Source organism: Electrona antarctica (genome assembly GCF_951216825.1).
Source record: "Electrona antarctica genome assembly, chromosome: 22".
NCBI classification, from domain to species: Eukaryota; Metazoa; Chordata; class Actinopteri; order Myctophiformes; family Myctophidae; genus Electrona; species Electrona antarctica.
Window position 1 is genome coordinate 14,281,903 of NC_136805.1, and position 23,614 is coordinate 14,305,516.

Here is a 23,614-nt window from a genome sequence, read left to right on the forward strand (position 1 = left end):
AAGAACACTGGAAGGTTAGCTTACACCTTACATCAGGGGTTCTCAACCCATGGGTCGCGACCCCTCGGGGGGTCGCCAAATTATTTTAGGGGGTCCGCCACTCGGTGGCGCGCTATGAGCTTGTAGATCTGCTATTTTTCAATAGCTAAATTATAACAATGCTTAAAACACCAAAAGGGGTTCCCGCCCAAAATGGTTTAAGGTTATTGTAGCAGTCAATTTATATTGGGGGTCGGGAGGGGGCGGGGCGGGGGTCCCGAGACATTGCCAAAGCATTTCCGGGGGTCCCCGGCCAAAAACGTTGAGAACCCCTGCCTTACATGTTACTTTATTAGATTGGGTATGCTGCAGGGAAGGAGCTATTTTAAAAGTGAGGTAACCATTACAGAATCACCTGAAATACAGGGAGCTTTTAATAATGTCCTTTAGATTATACTATAGAAGTATGGACACGTATTATGTCAAATTAAGCTGCATGCTTTTTCTATCCTCAATGCTCTGTCACACAGGTGAAGATCATTATGCGTCAAGGTGCCAAAATTAATAGAAAATAGATGTGCTGGGAGCTTGTAGATCTGCTATTTTCGAGAAAGTTATTTGTGACCTGGCCAAAATAGGGATGCCAGGTTGGAAATGGTTAACCACATGATTCCTAGTATCCCTATACTGGCCATGTTATACACACTGCATAATGAGCTTGTTGTACATTGGCTATTTTAGGCAACAAGATTTTGTGCAGTGGAAAAAAGGGAGGGGACCAATTTAGGGGTCCATGAACATGTTTGAGAACCACTGGCATAGCAGAAGGGAGGGCCAGAGAAAGACAGAGAGACAGGGACGAGAGAGAGATGAGAGAGAGGGATGAGAGAGAGGGATGAGAGAGAGATGAGAGAGATGGGGAGTTGCTACTGTGTGAGATACTAGGAGAGAGAGGAAAGTGGCACTGCCTCTTTCAAGGTTATTCGTGTGTGTGTGTGTGTGTGTGTGTGTGCGCGTGCGCGTGTGCGTGTGTGCGTGTGCGCGTGTGTGTGCGTGTGTCTCAATCCCCCTTAATTTCAATTCCGAAGCCAGTGAAATAATTGAGATTCGGTAGGCGCAGCAATGTTAAATAAGCCACGCTAACAAGCTAACCTACAGTACGTCAAATATTGATCTTTGTGACCCTTTGTAATTACAAGAGCAATGCAGTTGTTCATGTAAGATACAGGTGTAGGACAGTAGCAAGGTCATTACTCAATTTAACCCATTCTGGGCGGGAACCCCTTTTGGTGTTTTAACTAAGCATTATGTTATACTTTAGCTATTGAAAAATAGCAGATCTACAAGCTCATAGCGCGCCACAGAGTGGCGTGCTACGAGCTTGTAGGTCTGCTATTTTTGAAAAGTCGTGAAAATGCGGCACAAATCTTTGAATATATATTCTTTCAGAAGACTTTTTTTAATTTTATTAAGTCAGGCCTAAATGGGTTAAATGAGCTGCTCTAGTTGAATTAAACATTTCAGTAAATGAGGCTACCAACAACATTTATCGCTTTAATAAGTGCTACACAATCACTGAGCGCTGTAAATCATCAGAAAGAATAGTATTTCCTTGCTTTTGTATTTGTCCTGCGATTATAATTACACATCATCTGATGTAAATTATCCAATCTATTTGATATGGTGCTGCTCTCATTTGAAAATGATACGTTGATTACTTCTATTCCTTTACACACTTTACACTTTACACTCCACTACATCTTACAGTTACTGTATTTAACCCATTCTGGGCGGGAACCCCTTTTGGTGTTTTAAATATTATGTTATAATTTAGCTATTGAAAATAGCAGATCTACAAGCTCATAGCGCGCCACCGAGTGGCGCGCTACGAGCTTGTAGGTCTGCTATTTTTGAAAAATCGTGAAAATATTTATTTCAGAAAACTGGAGGATTTAGAAGATTTTTTTTTTATTTCGAGGTCAGGCCTAAATGGGTTAATATTATATTATCCATATTAGTGCTATTTCAGCTATTCTCGTAGCTGACAATCTGACAAAGTTTTGTGATGTGTTGTATTGTGAACTTGTATAGTATTTTTCAACACGCTTTTGTTGAAAAAATATATATATACTTTGTTTCTGTAAGTAGACTATATTTTGATGCCATTATGTTATAACTTTAACTTTTCCACTAAACGAAATGCTATACTAAACATCTGGCACGTTAATTTAACTCAAAACCAGCTCATATACAGCAGAGTCACATTTTCACAGCTAAAGTAACACTCCAGCTTTTTACTGTGGTTATGTAAGCATCTGCTGCTAATCATAATGATTCAAAGTGGCTTTGTGCAAATGCTCTTTCATAACGGCGTTGGTTACCAGTTCTGCTTTTATGAACTGTTTCAGAATGAAATCTCCAACAACAACCAGGGGCATTGCTCCCAAATAGAAAACATGCTGCAAGTTGTTGGACTGTGGGGTATTTAAGTAGCCAAGTCTATTTTAAGGGGTTTCAGAGGCTCGGTTTCCCCTAAGGGATTGACTAAACCTTAACAGAACATTATAAAAGGTCAAGTTTAACTTTTTAAGGCACTGGAATATACCCTTTAAGGGATTTTCAAGGGTTTGGTTAAGTAAGGAGAGGCAGGGGAAATGAAGAACTAGAAAAGCGCTTTCATAAAACCGAGGCACCACATTCATTTGCGGTCGAGGGGACCACAATGGAAATAAGTGCAGGAATTTATTGTGTTTTTTTTTTTTCCTCAATTGTTTTTAACCGACATGAAGTACAGTACTGCATGATTCAGGTTTTTATGCAATCTACTGTAAACAAACAAAACAATATATATATATATATATATATATATATATATATATATATATATATATATATAAACACACAGTGAAAATAGCCACAAGCTCACAGTTCTAAATCTGTGAGCAGTGTAAATCTGTATTTTCAGATTTTTTAAGAAAATATTTAAAAACAAAAATGTGGTGTCTCAAACTCTGGCATCCCAAACTCTGGCATCCCAAAATAGGGGTGACAGCTTGAAAGTGGTTAACCCATTTTGGGCGGGAACCCCTTTTGGTGTTTCAAGCATTCTGTTATACTTTAGCTATCGAAAAATAGCAGATCTACAAGCTCATAGCGCGCCACCGAGTGGCGCGCTATGAACTTGTAGGTCTGCTATTTTTGAAAAATCGTGAAAATGCGGCACAAATCTTTGAATAGGTATATATTCTTTCAGATCAAATGTTTTTTTTATTCGACGTCAGGCCTAAAGTGGTTAATATCACAGTGTTGTGCTGGCAACAAGATGGTGAGGCCTCTGAAACAGCATTTAGACCATGTGGCGCAGCGGCAGTATAACTCTCAATTGAGAGGGATAGGCATTACAGTTGTTGCCATGCCATGTCGCAGTGGACAATATTCATAGTCTTCAGAGCAGCGCAATACAGAATACTGCACATCTAAGCAACACTATGCAACTAGGCACAATGAATTGCACCATTTGCCTGGAAAACTCGTATAATTAATTAGACATTTTACGATGTCTGGGCACACTCACGCACGTACGCACGCATGCACGCACACATGCACAGGACCTAAGTGCATGATATCCACAGTTCTCTGGTAAAACACTATTCCATTCATTGTTGCACAGATATCATATTATTTTGTATTGATGGAGGATAACATGTGCATAGATTGAGGACTTCAAGATATTAAAAACGGGCATGCATGCACTCGTACGCGTGCACGTGCGCGCACACGCAATCGCACACACACAAATGTGTGATTTCTAAAAGGTCACATTGCACTGTTTGCCAAACAATGAGAGGAGAATATATGTTTTCTTTCTGCTTGAGGGTCTTTGGATGTAACCAGTGATCCATGACCCACAACAAACACACATGCAACAAATACTCACACACAATGGCACGCACACGCACACACACACACACACACACGCACACGTGCACGCACACACACACACTATAGTATACCTTTCATAGTGTCTGCGGGTGCACGTGGCTGCGCTGGTGCTGCCTGGATTTCCTCCCAGCTCATCATAGACATTCTTCCACTGTCTCCTGGCGGTGATCTAGGGATCGATGGAAGAGCATACAGTATAAAATAGGGCTTAACTCCAGGGTGTACACAAATAGATAAAAACACCTTCATTGATCGCATGGGGGGAAATTCTGTTGTCATGGCAGTTATGAAACGCACGACAGATGCAGAAAAAGAGAGTAAAGGAGTGCACATGCATTAGGAATAGCTTGCTTGGCCCTTCTGTACTTGAACTGCTTGGGATTTGTATGGTATATTAGAGCTATTAATAGGTATAAATATTGTCTCTGTTGGGTCATATGTCCAAAACTGTTACTTATCAGGATTCAAAAATGGTAAAAGTAGCAGATCGACAAGCTCAAAATGCATGGCTTTGAGTGGCGTTTCGAGCTTGCAGATCAGATACCCTTGATATCTCCTATATGGAGATAAGAGGTTTCTGCCTGACAGCAGCGATATAAAAGCAGTCAATGTAACCATAACAAAATGACAACGACGGAGAACGAGGCAGGAACAAAGAAGTGAAAAGACATAATGTGTCCATTTCCATTGACCAGCCAAAGCCGTTTCCTCGTTACTCTCCCAGAACGGAGACAAACACCAGCGCCGCATTAGCAACACAAATTTATGTACCGACCGGTGTCGGGCTCTAGATGAATAACAGTGTCGGCATTAGGGTCGCACTTATTTCCAATTCAGCCCCGTCCGGCAGAGTGAAATTTACATTCAAATACATAAACATGAAGATAATGTTTTATGAAAAGCCTCATGAAGGATGTGTGCGCTGCTGTCCCTCGACGTGCATCGCAGCCGCGACGCAAACAAAAGTGTTGGTCTGAATTTGGAATAAATCAAAGTAATGCGATTCATCTGGGAGGAGAGGGGGAGGGGGGTTGGGGGGGTAGGGGGGTGGTGTTCGCTCTGCAAATTGATCCCTCGTACCCCACGGGGAAGAGCAGTAATCAGTTTAAAGAGGAGAGAACACGCAGTATTTTCAATTTAAGTCATTCAGCAAGGTTGTTTGGAATGAGAACGTATCGGCCCCAAGTCCATTAAGGGTTTAAAATGCACATACACACATGCAAATGTACTTACACAAATGTACGTATCGTGAAAAGCGGGAACAAAGCTACTTGGGGCCACTGTACGTTACGTACCAGTGTGTGTATGTATCAATCTACACGCAAGCATACTGTATATACACACACAGAAGGACATGGGCGCGCACACACACACACCAACAATTGTTCACTCTATCACTTTTGCAGAACAAAAAGTACATACTGTACGGACTACGGGCACAAACACGCTGTGTGGAACTCACCAGTTCATATCCTCCCAGTTTCTGAGCAGCCTGAAACATGGTCCAGAGGTTTACTGTAGGATAGACAGGCATATATCAGCAATTTATACTCAGAAAGTAGCAACACAAAGGTATACTGTAGCATTCTTATCGCAGAGGAGAGTATCCTGTAATGCTGCACTGTCATATAGTGTCATAATATGTTTATACTTGCAAGTATCTGTAGCCTTTTACCTGATTGATAGACTCTATGCTCTACTACTATATGTACAGTGTATGCTGCACTATGCATAATTATGGTTGTTTGGGGGAACACATGTACTGTATCTTCTTCTCTGAATATATGCTTGCAATAGTTAATCAACCCAATTGATTTACAGTAATTTATTTTGGACATGTCATTACAAGCAAAAAAATATATAAAAAAGCACTTCTCGATGATTTTATAATCGCTAAGAAAATAATGGATAGTTGCAGCCCTATCTGAATACAATGCTACGTCCACAAGCAGTGCAGTGGTACTGTAGTAGAGCTGCTGAAGGACACCACAGTGGGGTTACTGAACCTTGACTTGCTGAATAGATAGCACTCAGTACAGTGAAAAGAGATGGGACTAATCATCTAATGGCTACTTAGACACTACGTGATGTTCATCGATTGAGTCATTGATTGATTCTAATTAAGTGTAATAAAACTGTACTGCTCAGTCTGTGATGGAGTATACAGTGGTGGAAGAAGTAAAGTAATCCGATTCTTTTACTTAACCCATTCTGGACGGGAACCCCCGTTGGTGTTTTAAGCACTACAAGCTCACTGAGTGCTATTTTTGGAAAATCGCAAAAATGTGGCGCAAAACTTTTAATATATATTCTTTCAGAGTGAACGTTTTTAACTCAAATATTTGCTTCTGGGGGGGTCCCTGGAACAACATATTTTCAGATGGGGGTCAAATAGATAATTCTGGGGGTCCTTGCCATGGAAAAGGTTGAGCACCACTGACAGAAACATAGGGTTTTTCAGAAAACTGTCAGGATTTAGAAGACATTTGTAGAATCATCTTCAGGTCTAACTGGGTTAAGTAAAAAATATGCAAAAGTACAAAAGTATTGGCATGAAACTATACTTAGGCCTACCAAAGTAAAAGCTGATCTACAAACTCACAACGAGGTGCTGCGATACGTTGTGAGCTTGTAGATCGTCTAATTTGGAATAGTCGAATAGTATAAAATGTCTTAAGTGGTAATCAAAATCTTCAAAGTAACGAGTAACTAAAGCTATCAAATAACTGTAGTACTGTACTTATAAATCGCCATATGTCAAACTGTTACTTTTCAGGATAAAAAAAAAAGCAAAAGTAGCAGATCGACAAGCTCAAAATGAGCTTGCAGATCTGACCCCAAAAAAATGACGGAGAGAAGAGGTTACGGTACTCGAGAAAAATGGACTTAGTTAATTTCCACCAATGGGAGTAACATACTCTGTTTGAAGCCCAGGTATGGGATCCTCTCGATGGGCGTCTTGCGCTCCTTCATATATTTATAGAGGGACACCAGGAAGGCCTGCTCCTCCGCCCTGCAATCCTCTGCACCTCCTTCAACCCCTCCCTCCCTTGTCTCCTCCGCCGAGGGGAGCGGCGTCCTCTTGCTGCTGATGTTACTGCTGCCATTGTTGTTGCTGCTGCTGCCTTTGGGCTTAGATATGGCTGTCCTTTCACTTGCTTTAACCTGAAGGACGGTGGCATGCAGGAGACAGATGCCAGGACAGGGAGGGAGTTCAGGGGAGGGCAAAGAGAGAGAGAGAGAGTAAGGGAGAAAGCAGAGAGTAAGAGAGGGAGACCAGAAAATGTTGAACATAAGCAGTTTTGTCTTTTTTCCAGACAGCTGACATCACAGATTCCAGTTATTGGATTAATTAGAGTATGTGACACAACAAAGTCAATAGATTGGTAGATAATAATGCTGCACTGTACCTTGGCACTGCTCCTGCCCTCTGTGGTGCCAGCCTCCTTGGCAGCGGGGGAGCCCTGACACTGACCTTTCAGCTCCGACCCCGGCTGACCTTGACTCTGGGAGTCTCGTCGCAGAGACAGGGATGGCTTCTTTTTTCGGGGACGTCCCTTCAGGTTGGGAGCTAGAGGACAAAGGAAAGAGACGTGTGATTTATTCAAGTCATATGACAAAGTGCTATACTGTAGGAATAACCCACTTTTTCAGAATAGCATTTGGGTCTTCAGGGGGCTATTGTTCTGATTTAAGGTCATTAGACCCCCCAAGAGCGCTGCAATAAATGATGAAAAACTGCAGTGAGTCACTTGGTCTAATTTAATAATCGACAGATTATTGTTCCGCTATGTATAATTTAAATGACTTGCGTCTCATGGCTCTATGATTCGTACTGTGGGAGAGACATTACTTACTGTATGTCCTACTATGTCTCTATGGTTCACAGGAGTGTCATTAATTGTATCCTATGGCTCTACGGTTGCCAGCATGCAGAGGAAACTGCAGCCAGTCTACCACACCACAAGGCAGATTAGCATTATATTTTGCCAAAGACAATTTCAAGTCACTTGAGTCACTGTTCCATGGATTTGTTTGTTTAACTTTAGTTGCTGTATTTATGATGACAGATTTAAGGCCCTCTAACACAGTATTTATTTCTACTTACTTTCACTTTCCAATTATTATGTACTCTGTGTTTTCAGGCCCTTTTCTTGAGGTATTAGTGTGTTTTTTGAGCGGTGCCTCCGCTCCAATACGCAGCTATGGGTGTCTGTCTGTCATTTCTCGACTGTTTCGGATGCGCAGCAGCTCGCCGGAACCGGACCGCCCCCCTGGGCACGTTCCTGGGCGTCTGGATGTTCCAGGGACCCCCGCACAGTACACTACACTACAATACATTACAGTACAGAGCACAGTAGAGTACAGTAAGTATAACAATAAATGTATAGTTGCACCGCTCAGTTCACACAGGTGTGAGTTTTCCTTATGTGCAATAAAACAAACGAAACGGAACAAAAACAAAACAACTGTATTATCTGGGCAAAACATTGGAAATATTATTGACGTGCGTCTGTTTTTCAGGTACACAGACAACACAGTAAAATGTTCAGTGTTAATTTCACTCCCCAAATGGAACCAAATGGACCCTGTGGGTCCATTTGGTTCCATTTAGTACACACTCGGGGGTTAAATGAATACTGAGGCCTCTGTCAGTGTAGTCGACAGAAGAACATGCACTCGTGAACACTCCATATGGCACATTGAGCTACCAGGACTCCCCTGATAACAAATAAAGCATCAGGGCTTGAAACAAAGCTTCATTATAGAGTCCTGCTTTCCTCCTGCAACAAACAGCCACCAACAATCCATCTGTCTCCTGCTGAGACCACACATCAGTCAGTCAGTCAGTCAGTCAGTGTCCACCAGTTACTCTTTATCTGCAAATCTTCTAATATAATATAATATAATATAATATAATATAATATAATATAATATAATATAATATAATATAATATAATATAATATAATATAATATAATATATAATAGTATCAGGTACTATGCTTTGTGTTTTATGTATCGCCAGAACCACTGTACCTCGGTCAGAACCACTGTACCTCGGTCAGAACCACTGTACCTCGGTCAGAACCACTGTATTATTTATTATTTGAGCTCAGCATATAGATACCGACAATAAGCCTCTATCTCTCTCTCTCTCTCTTTCCCCATATGATTATTTATTCAACAGCAATAAATGTGTTGGTATATACTGTACATGGGTGAATCCAGTGGTTTACTGGCATCTTAATCGTTTCACACAGGTGTGTAGATCTGTAGTACATAGTCAGCGGGACTTTACATCATTTTGGCCTATGATGACGTGCCTGAAATAGGGATGCCAGGTTGGAAGTGGTTGAGGATTAAGTGATTAGCTTTGTAGTGACTCATCCTAAAAACACCAGTGGCTCATCTGGGGGCGCCCTTATGTGAGTAGTTTATGTAAAGCAAACTCAGCAACAACAGCTGCCCAAAAAACATTAACAGGTAGGCTACAGTACAGTACTGTTAAGGTCCCCACACACAATCTATGTAAAGCGCCTTGGATAAAGGCGCTATATAAATGCACCATTTACCATTTACACCGAGCGCGTTTTTCGGATCTCTAGCTGCGTTATTCAATCGGTTTTCCGAAAAACGCGTCACTGCCTGCAAGAATGTGACGTTATTAAATTGATGTTCACTTAGCCTGCTTACTGTATATCATGCCCTTAAATAGTGCTTGTACTTGGAACTGTTTGGCCGCCGTGCCAATTCTTATAAACATTTTAGTTAATTTAGTTGAAGTGGGTTCGTGGTGCACTTTGGTGCTGAACTCTTAACTCTCAAATAGTTTGAATTTGTGTGAGAGAAAACTGCAGTAGCCGACGCTTGTAAGACTCACAGTTGTAGGATGTGTTTGTTTTAAAGCGATCGTACAGTGGGGGGAAAGGGGGCCTGATTGTGCACTCTGCCCCCCCCCCCACCCCCCCAGCCCAGTATTGGGTTGTTCCGCCAGTGCCACTACGTATCAACAGGAGCAAACAGGTTGTGACATCACAGCGATATAGGAAAACAACATTTATCACAGGGGTGGAAATGTTTCTCAGTATCAACTAGATGTGGCACGTCTGTTGGCTTTAGCCCCCTCTGTCAATAGCAATCCTCTTCAACCGCTCACTGCTCTCTTTTCCTGTATAAATGACTCTACTATTATAGTAGTAAGTCTCAAACTGTTCCCTATGAACATAAGTGTATGAATGCACACTATGTAGCACTTGTGTAATATGGAGTTCTGTCTTTTGTGTTGCTGTGCACTGAGAAATGTGACCAGATTTGACTGAGAGACTGCCATCGCACAAATTACAGCTTTTCACCAGAGGAGAAAAAACTTTTTTTTTTTTAATGAGTTAATAGCACAGGCAGACTCTTCACATACTAGAGCATGTCTGAAATATGACATGTAAATATGAAATAAATGACCAAACATGTAGCTAGATGTAATGTTAAAGACCACAGAAGTGAACCTTTCAAGCCTGTTTTCTCAACTCACTGTTTTCTGCAAGACATTACTCTATAAGCCACATCTCCAAAACTGGCGGGTCAAACTAAACAACCAATATGTCAATTTGAAGCTATGATTCCCTGCTTTCATATGACATGAAAAAACTAAAATTAAAAAAAAATCCAATGGCAGTCTGTCAGTCAAATTTAGTCACAAATGGTCTCTGACTGCACCAACAATCTCCAAGACAAATCCCCACATCTTTACTGACGATTACATAAGTACCACTCATCTCAGACACTTTCAAGAACAGATGACGACTTTTAGGCTGTTACATTTTGGTAATTCGTTCATTTCCTTTGCTGGCAAGTCTATTAGCCACTTAACGACAGTGTTGCGCCAGAAACAGGGACACCAGGGTGAAAGTGATGAAGCAGCCTTTGCAGGTGTTGTCTTCAGCTCAGTACAGTACGTACATAAAAAAACAAGTAAAAACTCTGGCTATGTTTGCTTGTAATGTAAGTGGAGTACCATATTAGTGATTAAAGTTTGCATTGTGATCATGTTTTTTCATGCTCCGATTTCACATGAAGCTCACATAGAAGCAGTAAAAGTAGCGTTCAAAGTGACCCAATGTTTTTTGAGTGGTGCAAACCACTCCAATAACCAGCTTTGTCTGTATCTATGTGTCTATGTATGTGTGTACCTGTACGTGGGGCCACGTAGGGGTGAGCATGGTTGCTATGGTTAGTGTGTGACGTCACTGCACCACTCAGTTCACACGAGTGTGATTTTTTTTTCTCTGTACAGCAGAGATGATGCGATGGCGAGAGAGAGAGAGAGAGAGACATACAGTAGAGGTGACACAGCATGTGATGCCAATCTGTCAGCATTCTGTACCAAATGAAACAGCACAGTGAAATTAGAGAGAGGAAGAGGAGAAAAGGGAGATGATGGATTTTTTAGAAAGTAAGGCGGCAGGAAAAATCAGCATGTAAATATTTCTTTGGCTGCACCTTGTAATGTACCTTTACCGCCATAACTGCACTGTAAAATGTTTGTTTAACCCATTTTGACCTGAGATCAGATTCAAAAAAATGTCTTCTACATCCTGACAGTTTTCTGAAAAAGCTATGTTTCTATGTCAGTCGTTCTTCGATTTAAAAAAAATAGCAGATCTACAAGCTCATAGCGCGCCACTCGGTGGCGCGCTATGAGCTTGTAGATCTGCTATTTTTCAATAGCTAAAGCATAACATAATGCTAACACCAAAAGGGGTTTCCGATAAAAGAAAACATGATCGCTTACTGATGCACATATGCCTGCATCAGTGACTCTTTATCACTGTGATTATTCCGTTTCTTTATCTGTTTGCTAAGTCCTGCATACGTAGATACAGTAGCCTACGTATGTACACCTTTAACACTTGTGTGACGGCATTACGTCGACCTACTGTACCACATAAGCGGACTCGAGATCAAAGTGACCTTTTTTCACGAGATCAAAGTCACCTTCTCCCCCACGCAGCGGGTATAGCGCTGTCTTTTAAATATCGATTAGCTTTGCTTACACAACATTTTAATCCCACTCACACCAGGCTGTGCGTTAATGAACCTGAAGGAAATTAATTTGTTACAGCAGCACCGCAATAAGGATGAAACCAAATACAGAGAGAGATACTGTACAGAATACAGTAGTTAGACGATAATCATTAGTATCATTTATCGCGATAAATGCTCACAATAATCATATTGTGGATACTGTAATCTGACAGCTTTTTTTACACCCAATCTTTTTGCAAAAAAAGCAGATCTACAATCTTAAATCGCACACTTGCAAGTGGTTATTTTAAGAATTTTAAGCATATCTGGATTATCGCGATAATTATCATTAAACTCAAATCATTTTGTGATAATCGTGAACTGTATTTTTCATATGGTCCCATCTCTACTTGCAGTCCAGTGGTTATGTTGTTGTGTCAGATGGAGCTTGAAGTTGCATCTTGGACCCCCCCCACCCCCCATATGTTCCTTTCTTGTGTGTATGTGGTTCTGGTATGTGGTTTGAAGCTATAGCAGAGAGCTAACTGCTGCCAGGGTTGGGTATGGGTAATTGGAAACTCCAGGGGAAAGACATGCAATAAAGCAAATGAAATGCACAGGCTTTCACAAGGATGTCTGAATATGCAGACAGATGGAAATGCAACTGTACACAAGCTACAGTTATATCGAAGCTTGCAATGCAGACTCTAAACACAATCACGCACGCACACACACACACGCACGCACGCACGCACGCACGCACGCTTTTAAGGGAGTCCTTAAAAGTGCAGAATGTGAAAAATGCACTCCATCATGTATAGTATTTCACGGTTTAACGCGACCGCGTGGCTTGTGTTTTTAATAACGCTAACATTCAGTTAAGCTAAGAGTCAATCCATTCAGCCCTGTAGCGTTCACTCTCTTTACTTGGCCTCGGCTGTCATTCATTAAATACTTATTGGGCCTCATTCATCATGCCGTATTTGTTCTGCCTTCACTTCAATACTGTACGGAGCAATTATTATCTGTTGATCTGAGCTCACATCCAGTCCCCTGCTGCATTAAGCCATTTAGGCCTGACGTCGAAATAAATAAAAAGTACACAACATTTTATATGTACATGTTATCTCTTTGGTATGTTCCATATGGGTGTGTCACATATACTGTCATATTATTTGATGTACTGTATACCCTGAAATCTTGAATAAACAAAACTGTGAAAAAGTCTTCTGAAAGAATATATATTCAAAGATTTGTGCCACATTTTCACGAATTTTTCAAAAATAGCAGACCTACAAGCTCGTAGCGCGCCACTCGGTGGCGCGCTATGAGCTTGTAGATCTGCTATTTTTCAATAGCTAAATAATTCTTAGTTAAAACACCAAAACGGGTTCCCGTCCAGAATGCATTAATGTTGTTTCACACTCTGTCAGATCACAATTTACATAAAGAACAGAGAATCAAATGAGGTTGACGTTCAATGTTAAAAAACGCTGGAATGAAAAGTGCAATATCACAAAAATGCGATTTGTCTATTTAGTCTACGCTGTGACCATGAAAGTTGTTAATGTTTACTTATTTTGTTAGCTGTAAAAAACTCCTTATTTGCCTGTTCTATTTTCGCACAGTTTGGTTTCTGTGCAGTGCAGTTCAATTACAACCTTTGTTTGTCATCTTGTTTGCTTTGTAAAATGTTTCTATAAACCCCTTATGTGTTATTTATTTATCTCACCTGCATGCACTTGTTTGTGTTTATTTTTCTACTTTCTCTGTTTGTTTTTCCTTTTCATTTCACCTCTGGGTTTTATCTGTATGAGGTAATGTTAACAGCAGTGGCACAGTGTAATGGAGTTGTTAACATTCAGCTATAGTCTCTCTGATAGAGGTCAACCACACTTCCTCTATAGATCCACCTCTCTCTCTCTCTCTCTCTCTCTCTCTCGCTCTGTGTGTGTGTGTGTGTGTGTGTGTATGTGTGTATGTGTGTGTGTGCAGTTGTGCACACACGTGTGCGTGTGCATGTGCACGTGTGTTTGCGTGTGTGTGTGTGTTGTGTGATAGCTGCCACATAGCATACAAATGACAGTATCAATGGATTCTGCTCACTAATAGACACACACAGGCTTGTAAGTGGTGTAAACAGACACATGGCAAGCACTCACATTTACAGCAGTGTGTAGCAGTATAGATTATAGAAACGCTTTATTTCCCTCCACTAACTAACTATAATACTTTCAATCAGATTGAAGCGTTGTTACTGATGATACGCACAGAACACACACACACACACACACACACACACACACACACACACACACACACACACACACACACACACACACACACACACACACACACACACACACACACACACACACACACACACACACACACACCTGTTATAAAGGCCCTTCACTATTTTTGCTGAGTCATCAGAGTTATGTCACAGCCTTTGTTTTGTTACAGCAGTGTGTGTGTGTGCGCGCGTATGCGTGTGTGTGTGTGTGTGCGCGCGTGCGTGTGTGTGTGTGTCCCTGCAGGCGGTGTCCCCTGGAGCCCTGCACTGTGGATGTGTTATTTATAGCTGCTACAGTACCTGCTTATTGTACTGCAGCAGCTCACACACACTCTGGATCAAATACATACCACACATATTATACACTATCATGTTACCCAACTCCACTGGTGGAAGATGTACTCCAATAGTTACATAAATAGTACATACATTAACCCATGTAGACCTGAGGACGATTCTATAAATGTCTTCTAAATCCTGACAGTTTTATGAAAAACCCATGTTTCTATGTCAGCGCCTTTATCCAAGGCGCTTTACATAGATTGTGCATTACATTCATCCATTCACACACACATTCATACACCGATTGCCGTGGAAGCCATGCAAGGTACCAACCAGCATATCGGGAGCAATTTGGGGTTCAGTGTCTTGTCCAAGGACACTTCGACATGTAGACAGGAGGAGCCGGGATTCGAACCGCCGACCCATGGATCATTGGACGACCTGCTCTACCTCTTGAGCCACATGTCAAGGACCCCAAAAATATATATGTAATTGCCCGCCGACCCCCATCTCTAAATATGTTGTTCCAGGGACCCCCCAAGAAGCAAAGATTTGAGTTAAAAACGTTCGCTCTGAAAGAATATATTCAAACATTTGGGCCACATCTTTAAAAAATAGCAGATCTACAAGTGCCCCGCTATGATCTTGTAGATCTGCTATTTTTCAACAGCTAATGTACAACATAATGCTTAAAACACCAAAAGGATAGCAATACCTCTGTTACAAGTAAAAGGCCTTTATTCAAAAAGTATACACTATTGGTATTGGCTTAAGATTATATTTACAGCAAGTAAATACTTAAATCCTTCAAAAAATTTCGCAGACCTGCCCAGCTCTCCCGCCTGTAAATATTGTCCTTATATCGTGTTCACAGGACAGCGTTAGTGCAGCTATTTTCTTTTTGGATAACAAGTGCTTTGGTAGGTCAAAAAATAAATAGAGTCCTGCATACTCTGTCTGCACAATATGTACAACAACTCTATTCTGACAGCCTAGACTAGAGATAAACCTGTATATTATAATAACTTGTAGCGTTGTAGGCCAGTGGTTCCAAAACCTTTCAGCTCAAGACCCAGAAGAGAAATGTGATATCTCCCCGGGACCCAAACTAGTGAAAATAGCCGATCTACAAGCTCACTCACAACACGTTGCGATGCCGCAACATGTTGTGAGCTTGTAGAGCTTCTATTTTCGCTACTTCTTAAAAGTATTACAATTCTTTTGACAAAACGTTTGAATTTGTTTTTAACTTAAATTTAGAATTTTTGGGGCATTCTTTTGTTAATCTTTTGAAATAATAATAATTAAAAACAAAAGTAGGAAACAAAAAATAAAAAGATTCACAACCCACAAAAATTGTTCTGCGACCGACAGAGATGTGACCATGGATGACCCCCAGGGTCCCTGAGGGGTTTCCAGAGGGGGTCCCCAACAAAATACTTAAAAAAACAAACAATGAAGACATTTTTTAATACCTTTCGATAATTTTTAACTACACAAATCTTGTATGGGGGTCCCTGGCACAAAGATATTTTCTGATGAGGGTCCACGGCAAAATACATATTAATTTGGGGGTCCTTGACGTGAACATGGTTTGAGAAGGACTGATGTATTTAAGTCCCTGCTCTCTAGCTTGCTTCAGCGTGGTGTGGGTATAGAGAACAGAGCAGAAACCTTTTACCTCTTGTTATTTACCTTGCTAGGAAGTAGCAGCACTGCTGTTATTTCAGAGATAAGACCCATGAGTTACTGCAGGCAAACAGGGAGAACAGACACTTTAATTATTTATCGACTATACTGCCCTCCCCCCACCACCCCCACACTCTCTCTCTCTCTCTCTCTCTCTCTCTACCTCTCTCTCTACCTCTCTCTCTCTCTCTCTCTCTCTCTCTCTCTCCCTTTCTCTCTTGCAAAGCTACGTTTTTCTCTCCACGTTTGTTTTTAATACTCTTATAGGTGACATTATCACTGCGGCTGTTTAAAGGACATGCACCCTCTAGTGGCACAACATGAACTTCTACTAATCAATAAGCGATGATGTCATCCAGACAGTACATGTAGCTGGAGAGGAGAATATGCTCAGATACAGACAGTGGTGGACGAAGTACTCAACCCAGAACCAAAGTACAGATAACTCCTAGACAAATATTACTCCACTACAAGGGAATGTTACTCAGTCAATTATTGTACTTAGTGGATTATCCGATTGAAGGCAAGCTAGAGAAAAAGTCCATGTGAGTGGGTGGATCTATGATCAGGAGCCAGGCTAGGCTAGTACAGGACTACTTAAGAATGACTTAATAATAAAATGAAATATATCAATGAAAACCTCACAATGAGTAGCAATTAGCATATGACTCATTGACGCAAAATACAGAGCCAAGATACAGCCCAGATACAGCTTACTAAATCTAGAGGATTGAAATGGGGTAAACGGATGAGTCAGTTAATAGGAGCGGTCGTGTTTTTAATCCCATCACGTAGAAACATGATCGTTACACTAGAAACTTGTTTGTCAATGTGTTGGAATCAAGTTAAACACTGAACCACATCTCTGATGTATGATATACACACAGTACAGTAACAGTACACTCCTGGAGTTATATTTTAACTCTGAGTGTAAAAATGCACCCAGGTAAACTCACAGCACAGTAAGGTAATTAGGATGTGGCAGTAGAGCGGCCATAACAGATAGGTAGATAGATTATATATATAATTCTCTCCTCTCTCTCTCTCTCTCTCTCTCTCTCTCTCTTACCCTCCATTCTAGTCTCTAGCTTGACATTTGGACACTTGAATGTACTCTTGATCAGAGTTATGTTGTGTGATATTTATTTATTTTGTTTAATATTTTGGTGTCAGCGTGTTGGCACAGGAAATATAATGAATTATAAATTGTGTCTGAATAATCTCGTAAGGGATGGGCTGTGAAAGGCACACAGGTTATTATTATTCCTTTCTTTACATTTCCTGAAAAACAACGATTTTGGACATACAAGGTTTCCACCCGACAGCGCCGATGCAACACCCAGGATATAATTCATGCAACAAGCAGTGACACTACTAACACAGAATAAAAGTCATATGAATATTGTATATGACTTCAGATGTCTTCTCATCCCATGACTGGTTGTGAATACCGTTTGATGTTAAATGTAAGGATGTATTCCCTCTGAACAAAATGTAAGCATTCCACGCATTGCTAAATTCATCTCCATAAATTACCCAAGGTATCCATTGTGTGTGTGTGTGTGTGTGTGTGTGTGTGTGTGTGTGTGTGTGTGTGTGTGTGTGTGTGTGTGTGTGTGTGTGTGTGTGTGTGTGTGTGTGTGTGTGTGTGTGTGTGTGTGTGTGTGTGTGTGTGTGTGTGCGTGTGTGTGTGCGTGCGCGTACATTAGCATAAGAATTGCTGATGCAACAGCACAAGTCCCCCAAGCGAAAAGCTCGGCATGATCAGCTATAGCTAGGATCACACATCAAGACACACGCACGCGCACATACGCACACACAAAACACATGCACGCATGTATGCACACACACACACACACACACGCACATGCCCATGCACGAACATACACACCCAGAGAGAGAGTGAGAGAGAATGGGGTGCTAGTTTTGCTATCACCTGTGTAAATATGGAAGCGGAAAGATGTATTTAATATTTATAGAATGGGTGTACAGTCTTGTAAGTTTCATTGCCTTGGGGGATGACCAACCAAAGTTCAGCAGAGGCAGCAGATGTAGGATCTGTAACATGTTTTCAATTAAAATTCAAAAAAATACCCGTTAAATATGCAGCGTAAACCCCTTCCTGCTCCAATCTGCACAAATGATTAGAAAGATAATAAGATAATGATTATGTTTTAGTTGTGATATGGCTGTGTAATAGAGCAAATAACATGCTTCTGCTAGCAAAACAGAACTGAGATAGGAACTACATGTTCACAATAGACAGTTACATGATATTTTCATCCAACATACCTACAGTTGGAGGCCATCGATATTGTCCTTTTCTTTTTGCTGAGGTTTGTGTGATCTGCGCAAAAGGACAGTTAACCCATTTTGTAGCGCGCCACCGAGTGGCGCGCTACGAGCTTTGTAGGTCTGCTATTTTTGAAAAATCGTGAAAATATTTAGTTCAGAAAAGGAGGATTTAGAAGGATTTTTTAAAAATTTTAGGTCAGGCCTAAATGGGTCAAATGATAAGGGACAATATCGGTGGCACCCAACTGTACATGCATCGTTCCGCCTTTGCAACGTCATGCCACTGGCTTCCATTGACAATGAATGGTAGGTAGACTGCATCGTTTAATCTGCCCGTGTGAACGCAATATAACCCCTCGTTAAAGAAACCCTTTCAGGAAATGGTCTAAAGCAGGGGTTCTCAAAGTTTTTGGCCGGGGACCCCCGGAAATGCTTTGGCAATGTCTCGGGACCCCCGCCCCGCCCCCTCCCGACCCCCAATATAAATGGACTGCTACAATAACCTTAATAATACAGACAATACACCATAAATAAATACTGAAACCAGATATAATCATTAGGGAAGGTGTATGCATGTACTATGTGTACTATATGTAAACTCTTCATTTCCACTTTCCAGCCATTCAGTTGCAAAAAAAATAAAAAACAAAAAAAATAATGAAATAATGAAAATAATTTGGCGACCCCCCAAAATAAGTTGGCGACCCCCCGAGGGGTCGCGACCCACGGGTTGAGAACCCCTGGTCTAAAGAACCTGTCTTCCAATGTCTTCCAATAGTATATTATTTAGTCATATTATGCTTGTTAATACTTCATTGGTTAAACATTTCTAAAACACACAGACAGACTCGACTATTTTCAACCTGGTGTCCCTATTTTGGGCATAGGCAAAAAGTTTCAAGAATTTCCCCAAAATAGTTATAAAACAATCTATTGTACATGCTCACAACACAACACAACACAACACAACACAACACAACACAACACAACACAACACTAGAAAAAGTGCCCTTCTGGGCACAGGTCTCCACCAGGAGGATAGGACTGTGTGAGATGTTTGGCAAAATGTTTAGGAGTAATATAAACATGTTTGCCTTTGATGGCAATTGGATGATTTGAGGCATTTTGTTCCAAAAATGTGTTTTGCAAAAATCAACCTGTTGGTGGCGCTATAACAGGCCAATGTGAAAAGGGTGGGATATATTCCTCAGCCTAGTAAGAAAATGTGTGAAAGATTTCACGTAAATTGCATGCTGCGTTCATGATTTGAGGCTTTTGTTCAAAACGGGGCAATCTTGCAAACTGTGAAAGCCAATTATAGCCAATTAGGATAACATACTCTCTCCCCATGCCTTCGGCCTGGTGGAGACAATAAAGAGAGAGTATACAATTGTTGTTAATAAAGGTTTAAAGAAGTTTTTCTTGGTGAAAAGCAGTATTTCAGATTCAGAGGACAGTCCATAACAGGCTTGTACTGTATGATTCTCATCTTGTTATTTAGTCTAGAAATCCAAGTCAATGTGTTCTATACGTTTGTCCACACAGGCTCCCCTGGTGCTTCTCTTCCCATCAATATTTCATCCAGTCAGCTCTAGTTCTGACGCTCAAAGCTTCATTGGCCTCATTCAATGGCCCTGCCTGTCACTTCATGGTTCCCTCCATGGTTATTGCATAACATCCAAACCAAAACAAAAGATGGTTCAACTGGGTGCTAATGGCAGAATGCAATCCTTCACAGGCACAATACGCTTGAGATTATTATTATTTTATTTTTAAGATATTTTTTTTAGGCTTTTGCCTTTATTGACAGGGTACAGTAAAGGGGAAGAGAGATGGGGGGAAGACATGCAGCAAAGGCCGACGGGCTTGGGACTCGAACCCGTGACACGCCGTCAGCGGCCCTTGACGTAATTGACGTAATGAATAAAAAAATCTCTCATAACCGTTGACGTAAATTACGTAATCGTTTTATTCCCTATAATCGGGGGCTTAATGTAGCAAAATGTAGCAACTTTTGGCTCGTTTGGCTAACGGCCGATGTAATCTACCTAAAACCGGCCCGAAATCCTCACGTGCACGCTCTCGCACGCATGCGCGCGGTCTTTATGTGCATAGCTGCGTAATATGCGATATTTGGGGCTTGATTAGAGCTTAATTTGACTTAATTATTAAAATAAACGATGATCGCTTAGCATCCCGGACATCTGACTGTATAACACAGTGAAGAAAGCTAGCGGATGTTGTGATCCGTTGAACCGGAAATGACATCGCCAGATTCGCTCTATTCGGTCAAAATCGGCATAATGGTGACGTTACCGCCACCATCGGTCTCTAATACTATAGGATTACCGTGTTAAAATGAGATACAGTGTGTATGTCACGGATTTTTCTATTGGCATTAAAATGATGAATTATAAATATGAGTAGTGCAGGTAGAAGGCACAATCCACTGTTAATTAGGGTGGCCATAAGAGGGTTAACCCATTTTGGGCGGGAACCCCTTTTGGTGTTTTAAGCATTATGTTATAATTTAGCTATTGAAAAATAGCAGATCTACAAGCTCATAGCGCGCCACCGAGTGGCGCGCTACGAGCTTGTAGGTCTGCTATTTTTGAAAAATCGTGAAAATATTTTTAGATATATTTAGAATATTTTTTTAATTTTGAGGTCAGGCCTAAATAGGTTAAAGCACTTTGTTTTACATGAAGGCTTATGCTGCTGTGCAGACAACAAATATCACGGCTGCAACTATCACTTATTTTCTTAGTGAGAATACTTTAAGTACTGTATGTTAAAATATATATAAAAATGCATTTATTCATTACTTAAACCCTATTTCATATTTCATAATCTGCAAAGACGAAAGAGAAAATAGCAAATGTACAAACTCATAAAGCTTTGCTTTGTGATGCATTGTGAGCTTGTTGATCTGCTATTTTCACAATTGTAGGGATCGATTTTTTATTTTATTTTAAACAATTCTTTTTCATAATCAATTCAATTGATTATAGTTTGATGAACTGCACCCCTAAACAACACACAGCTTGTTGCAGGGCCTATACAAAAACACTGCTCATAACGTCCCCATGTAGAACATTTACTCTTACAAAGAACTAAAGTAGGTCATTGAAGGAGAATCACCCCCCCCCCCCCCCCTCCCCATTATTCCTGAATAAATTGATTTCAAAAGCAGCTTTGAATAGAATACTGTAGATTGGCAAGATTAAAAAAAAAAAAATAGTTTGCTCAACAATGTGAGTGGGCTTCAATTTCTAAGATGAAGATGACTTTATTTGTCATTACATTCACACTCTTAAAACCATTAACGTTGTGTGTGCAGTATCTCAGTTATTCTGCCGTCAGTGACAGCATGTTGAGGAATTGCAGATGAGGTTTTGGTCACTGTTGTTATACACAGCAGCTTACATGAAGTGAGCAACTGTTGACTGTGACAGGATATGGCAGAAACCTCGTATCTCCATATTTCAAGATTATATATTTCTTTCTAAATGAATGCCTTGCTTCGCCCAAACTACAGTGTCACACAAAAGTAGCAACAATAGCCGATCTACATCTACGCATTGCGTATATGAAAGTGATTAAGTGTGTCCGTGGGTTTTTATAAATATTAGTATTAAAAGTACGTATTAACCCATTTTGGGGCGGGAACATTGGTGTTAGCATTATGTTATGCTTTAGCTATTGAAAAATAGCAGACCTACAAGCTCATAGCGCGCCACCGAGTGGCGCGCTACGAGCTTGTAGGTCTGCTATTTTTGAAAAATCGAAGAACGACTGACATAGAAACATAGCTTTTTCAGAAAACTGTCAGGATGTAGAAGACATTTTTAGAATCTGATCTCAGGTCAAAATGGGTTAACAAGCGAGCCTGTGACTAAATAACACTACATTGGATCTAGCCTGGCATGGCCATACTAATAAGATCAGATTTCCAGGCTACATTGGATCCATTGGAACAGAGTTCCTGAAAAGTAACAGTCTTGGACACACAAGGTTTCTACTGGACAGTAAGATTATTGTCTCTGTCAAGTGGAAACCTTGTGTATCCAAAACTGTTACTTCTCAGGATTCAAATTAAAAAATAGCAAAAAGTAGCAGATCCAAAAGCTCAAAACGTGCCCCTTCGTGCCACGCTTCGAGCTTGTGGATCTGCTACCTTTGTTGCTGTTGTGTGACGCTGTAGTGTGATCAAGTAGGGCATTCATTTACAAACTAACACAAAGAGTTTAGAATATGGAGATGAGAGGTTTCTGCCCGACAGCAACAATATACAGTTTGTCTTGTTGATGGACACCAGCAGTCGCTGGGATTAGCTGTTTTTAGCCCCGCCAGCAGCGGTGCTCTAACCATGCCAATGTAGGTCGCACTGGTGGGAAAAGTCCTCAGCTTTTTTTACTTAACCCATTTTGACCTGAGATCAGATTCTAAAAATGTCTGTTCAAAAATAGCAGACCTACAAGCTCGTAGCGCGCCACTGAGTGGCGCGCTATGAGCTTGTAGATCTGGTATTTTTCAATAGCTAAAGCATAACATAGTGCTAACACCAAAAGGGGTTCCCGCCCAAAATGGGTTAAGTAAAAGCAGCAATATCACTATGTTAAGTAAAATGCCTATATTAAAGTAAAAAAGTATTGGCATCAAGTACTCAATACTTTCAAAAATGTTCAATTTTCAAATGTTTTCTTTGAAAATAGCATAAATATAAGCCAGATGTGAGCTTATTGATCGCCTATGTTTGAATAGTATATTTATCCCACGATTTTGCAACCCATTTTTTTCACACAGTGTCAATTATCTACACTTCCTCAGCCAAACTGGGGGGGCAGCGGACTGACCTCATGCTTCCTTCTATGCATGAGTAGTCCAAGCTGCTTCTTTTCACCTGACAGGGGAGAGTTTCCCCGGACGGACGTAGCGCGTGGAAGGAACACGTTATTCCGACCAGTTCCTTTCCCCTCCATCAGGCGCCCCGGCTGGCCAGGGGGAGGTAGTTTAGAGACCAGGATTTAGGATTACTGCATGTTTTTTGTGAGCGTACCTACCCTAGGGGACACGGGAAGAACATGCAAACTCCACACAGAAAGGCC

The 23,614-nt window shown here is 40.9% G+C and overlaps 1 protein-coding gene across 1 annotated transcript in view; it reads right to left on the bottom strand.

Moving 5' to 3' along the window:
• The window catches only part of arid5b (AT-rich interaction domain 5B), a gene marked incomplete at its 3' end in the record, with an annotated part of 150,894 nt that overhangs the window by 30,491 nt on the left and 96,789 nt on the right, over positions 1–23,614 (bottom strand). The window contains exons 5-8 of the mRNA XM_079492231.1: positions 7,332–7,492; positions 6,840–7,086; positions 5,384–5,436; positions 3,993–4,090 (exon numbers count right to left, since the gene is read on the bottom strand). Of these exons, the coding sequence (XP_079348357.1) occupies positions 3,993–4,090; positions 5,384–5,436; positions 6,840–7,086; positions 7,332–7,492 (559 nt within the window). The remainder of the gene's footprint in view (positions 1–3,992; positions 4,091–5,383; positions 5,437–6,839; positions 7,087–7,331; positions 7,493–23,614) is intronic.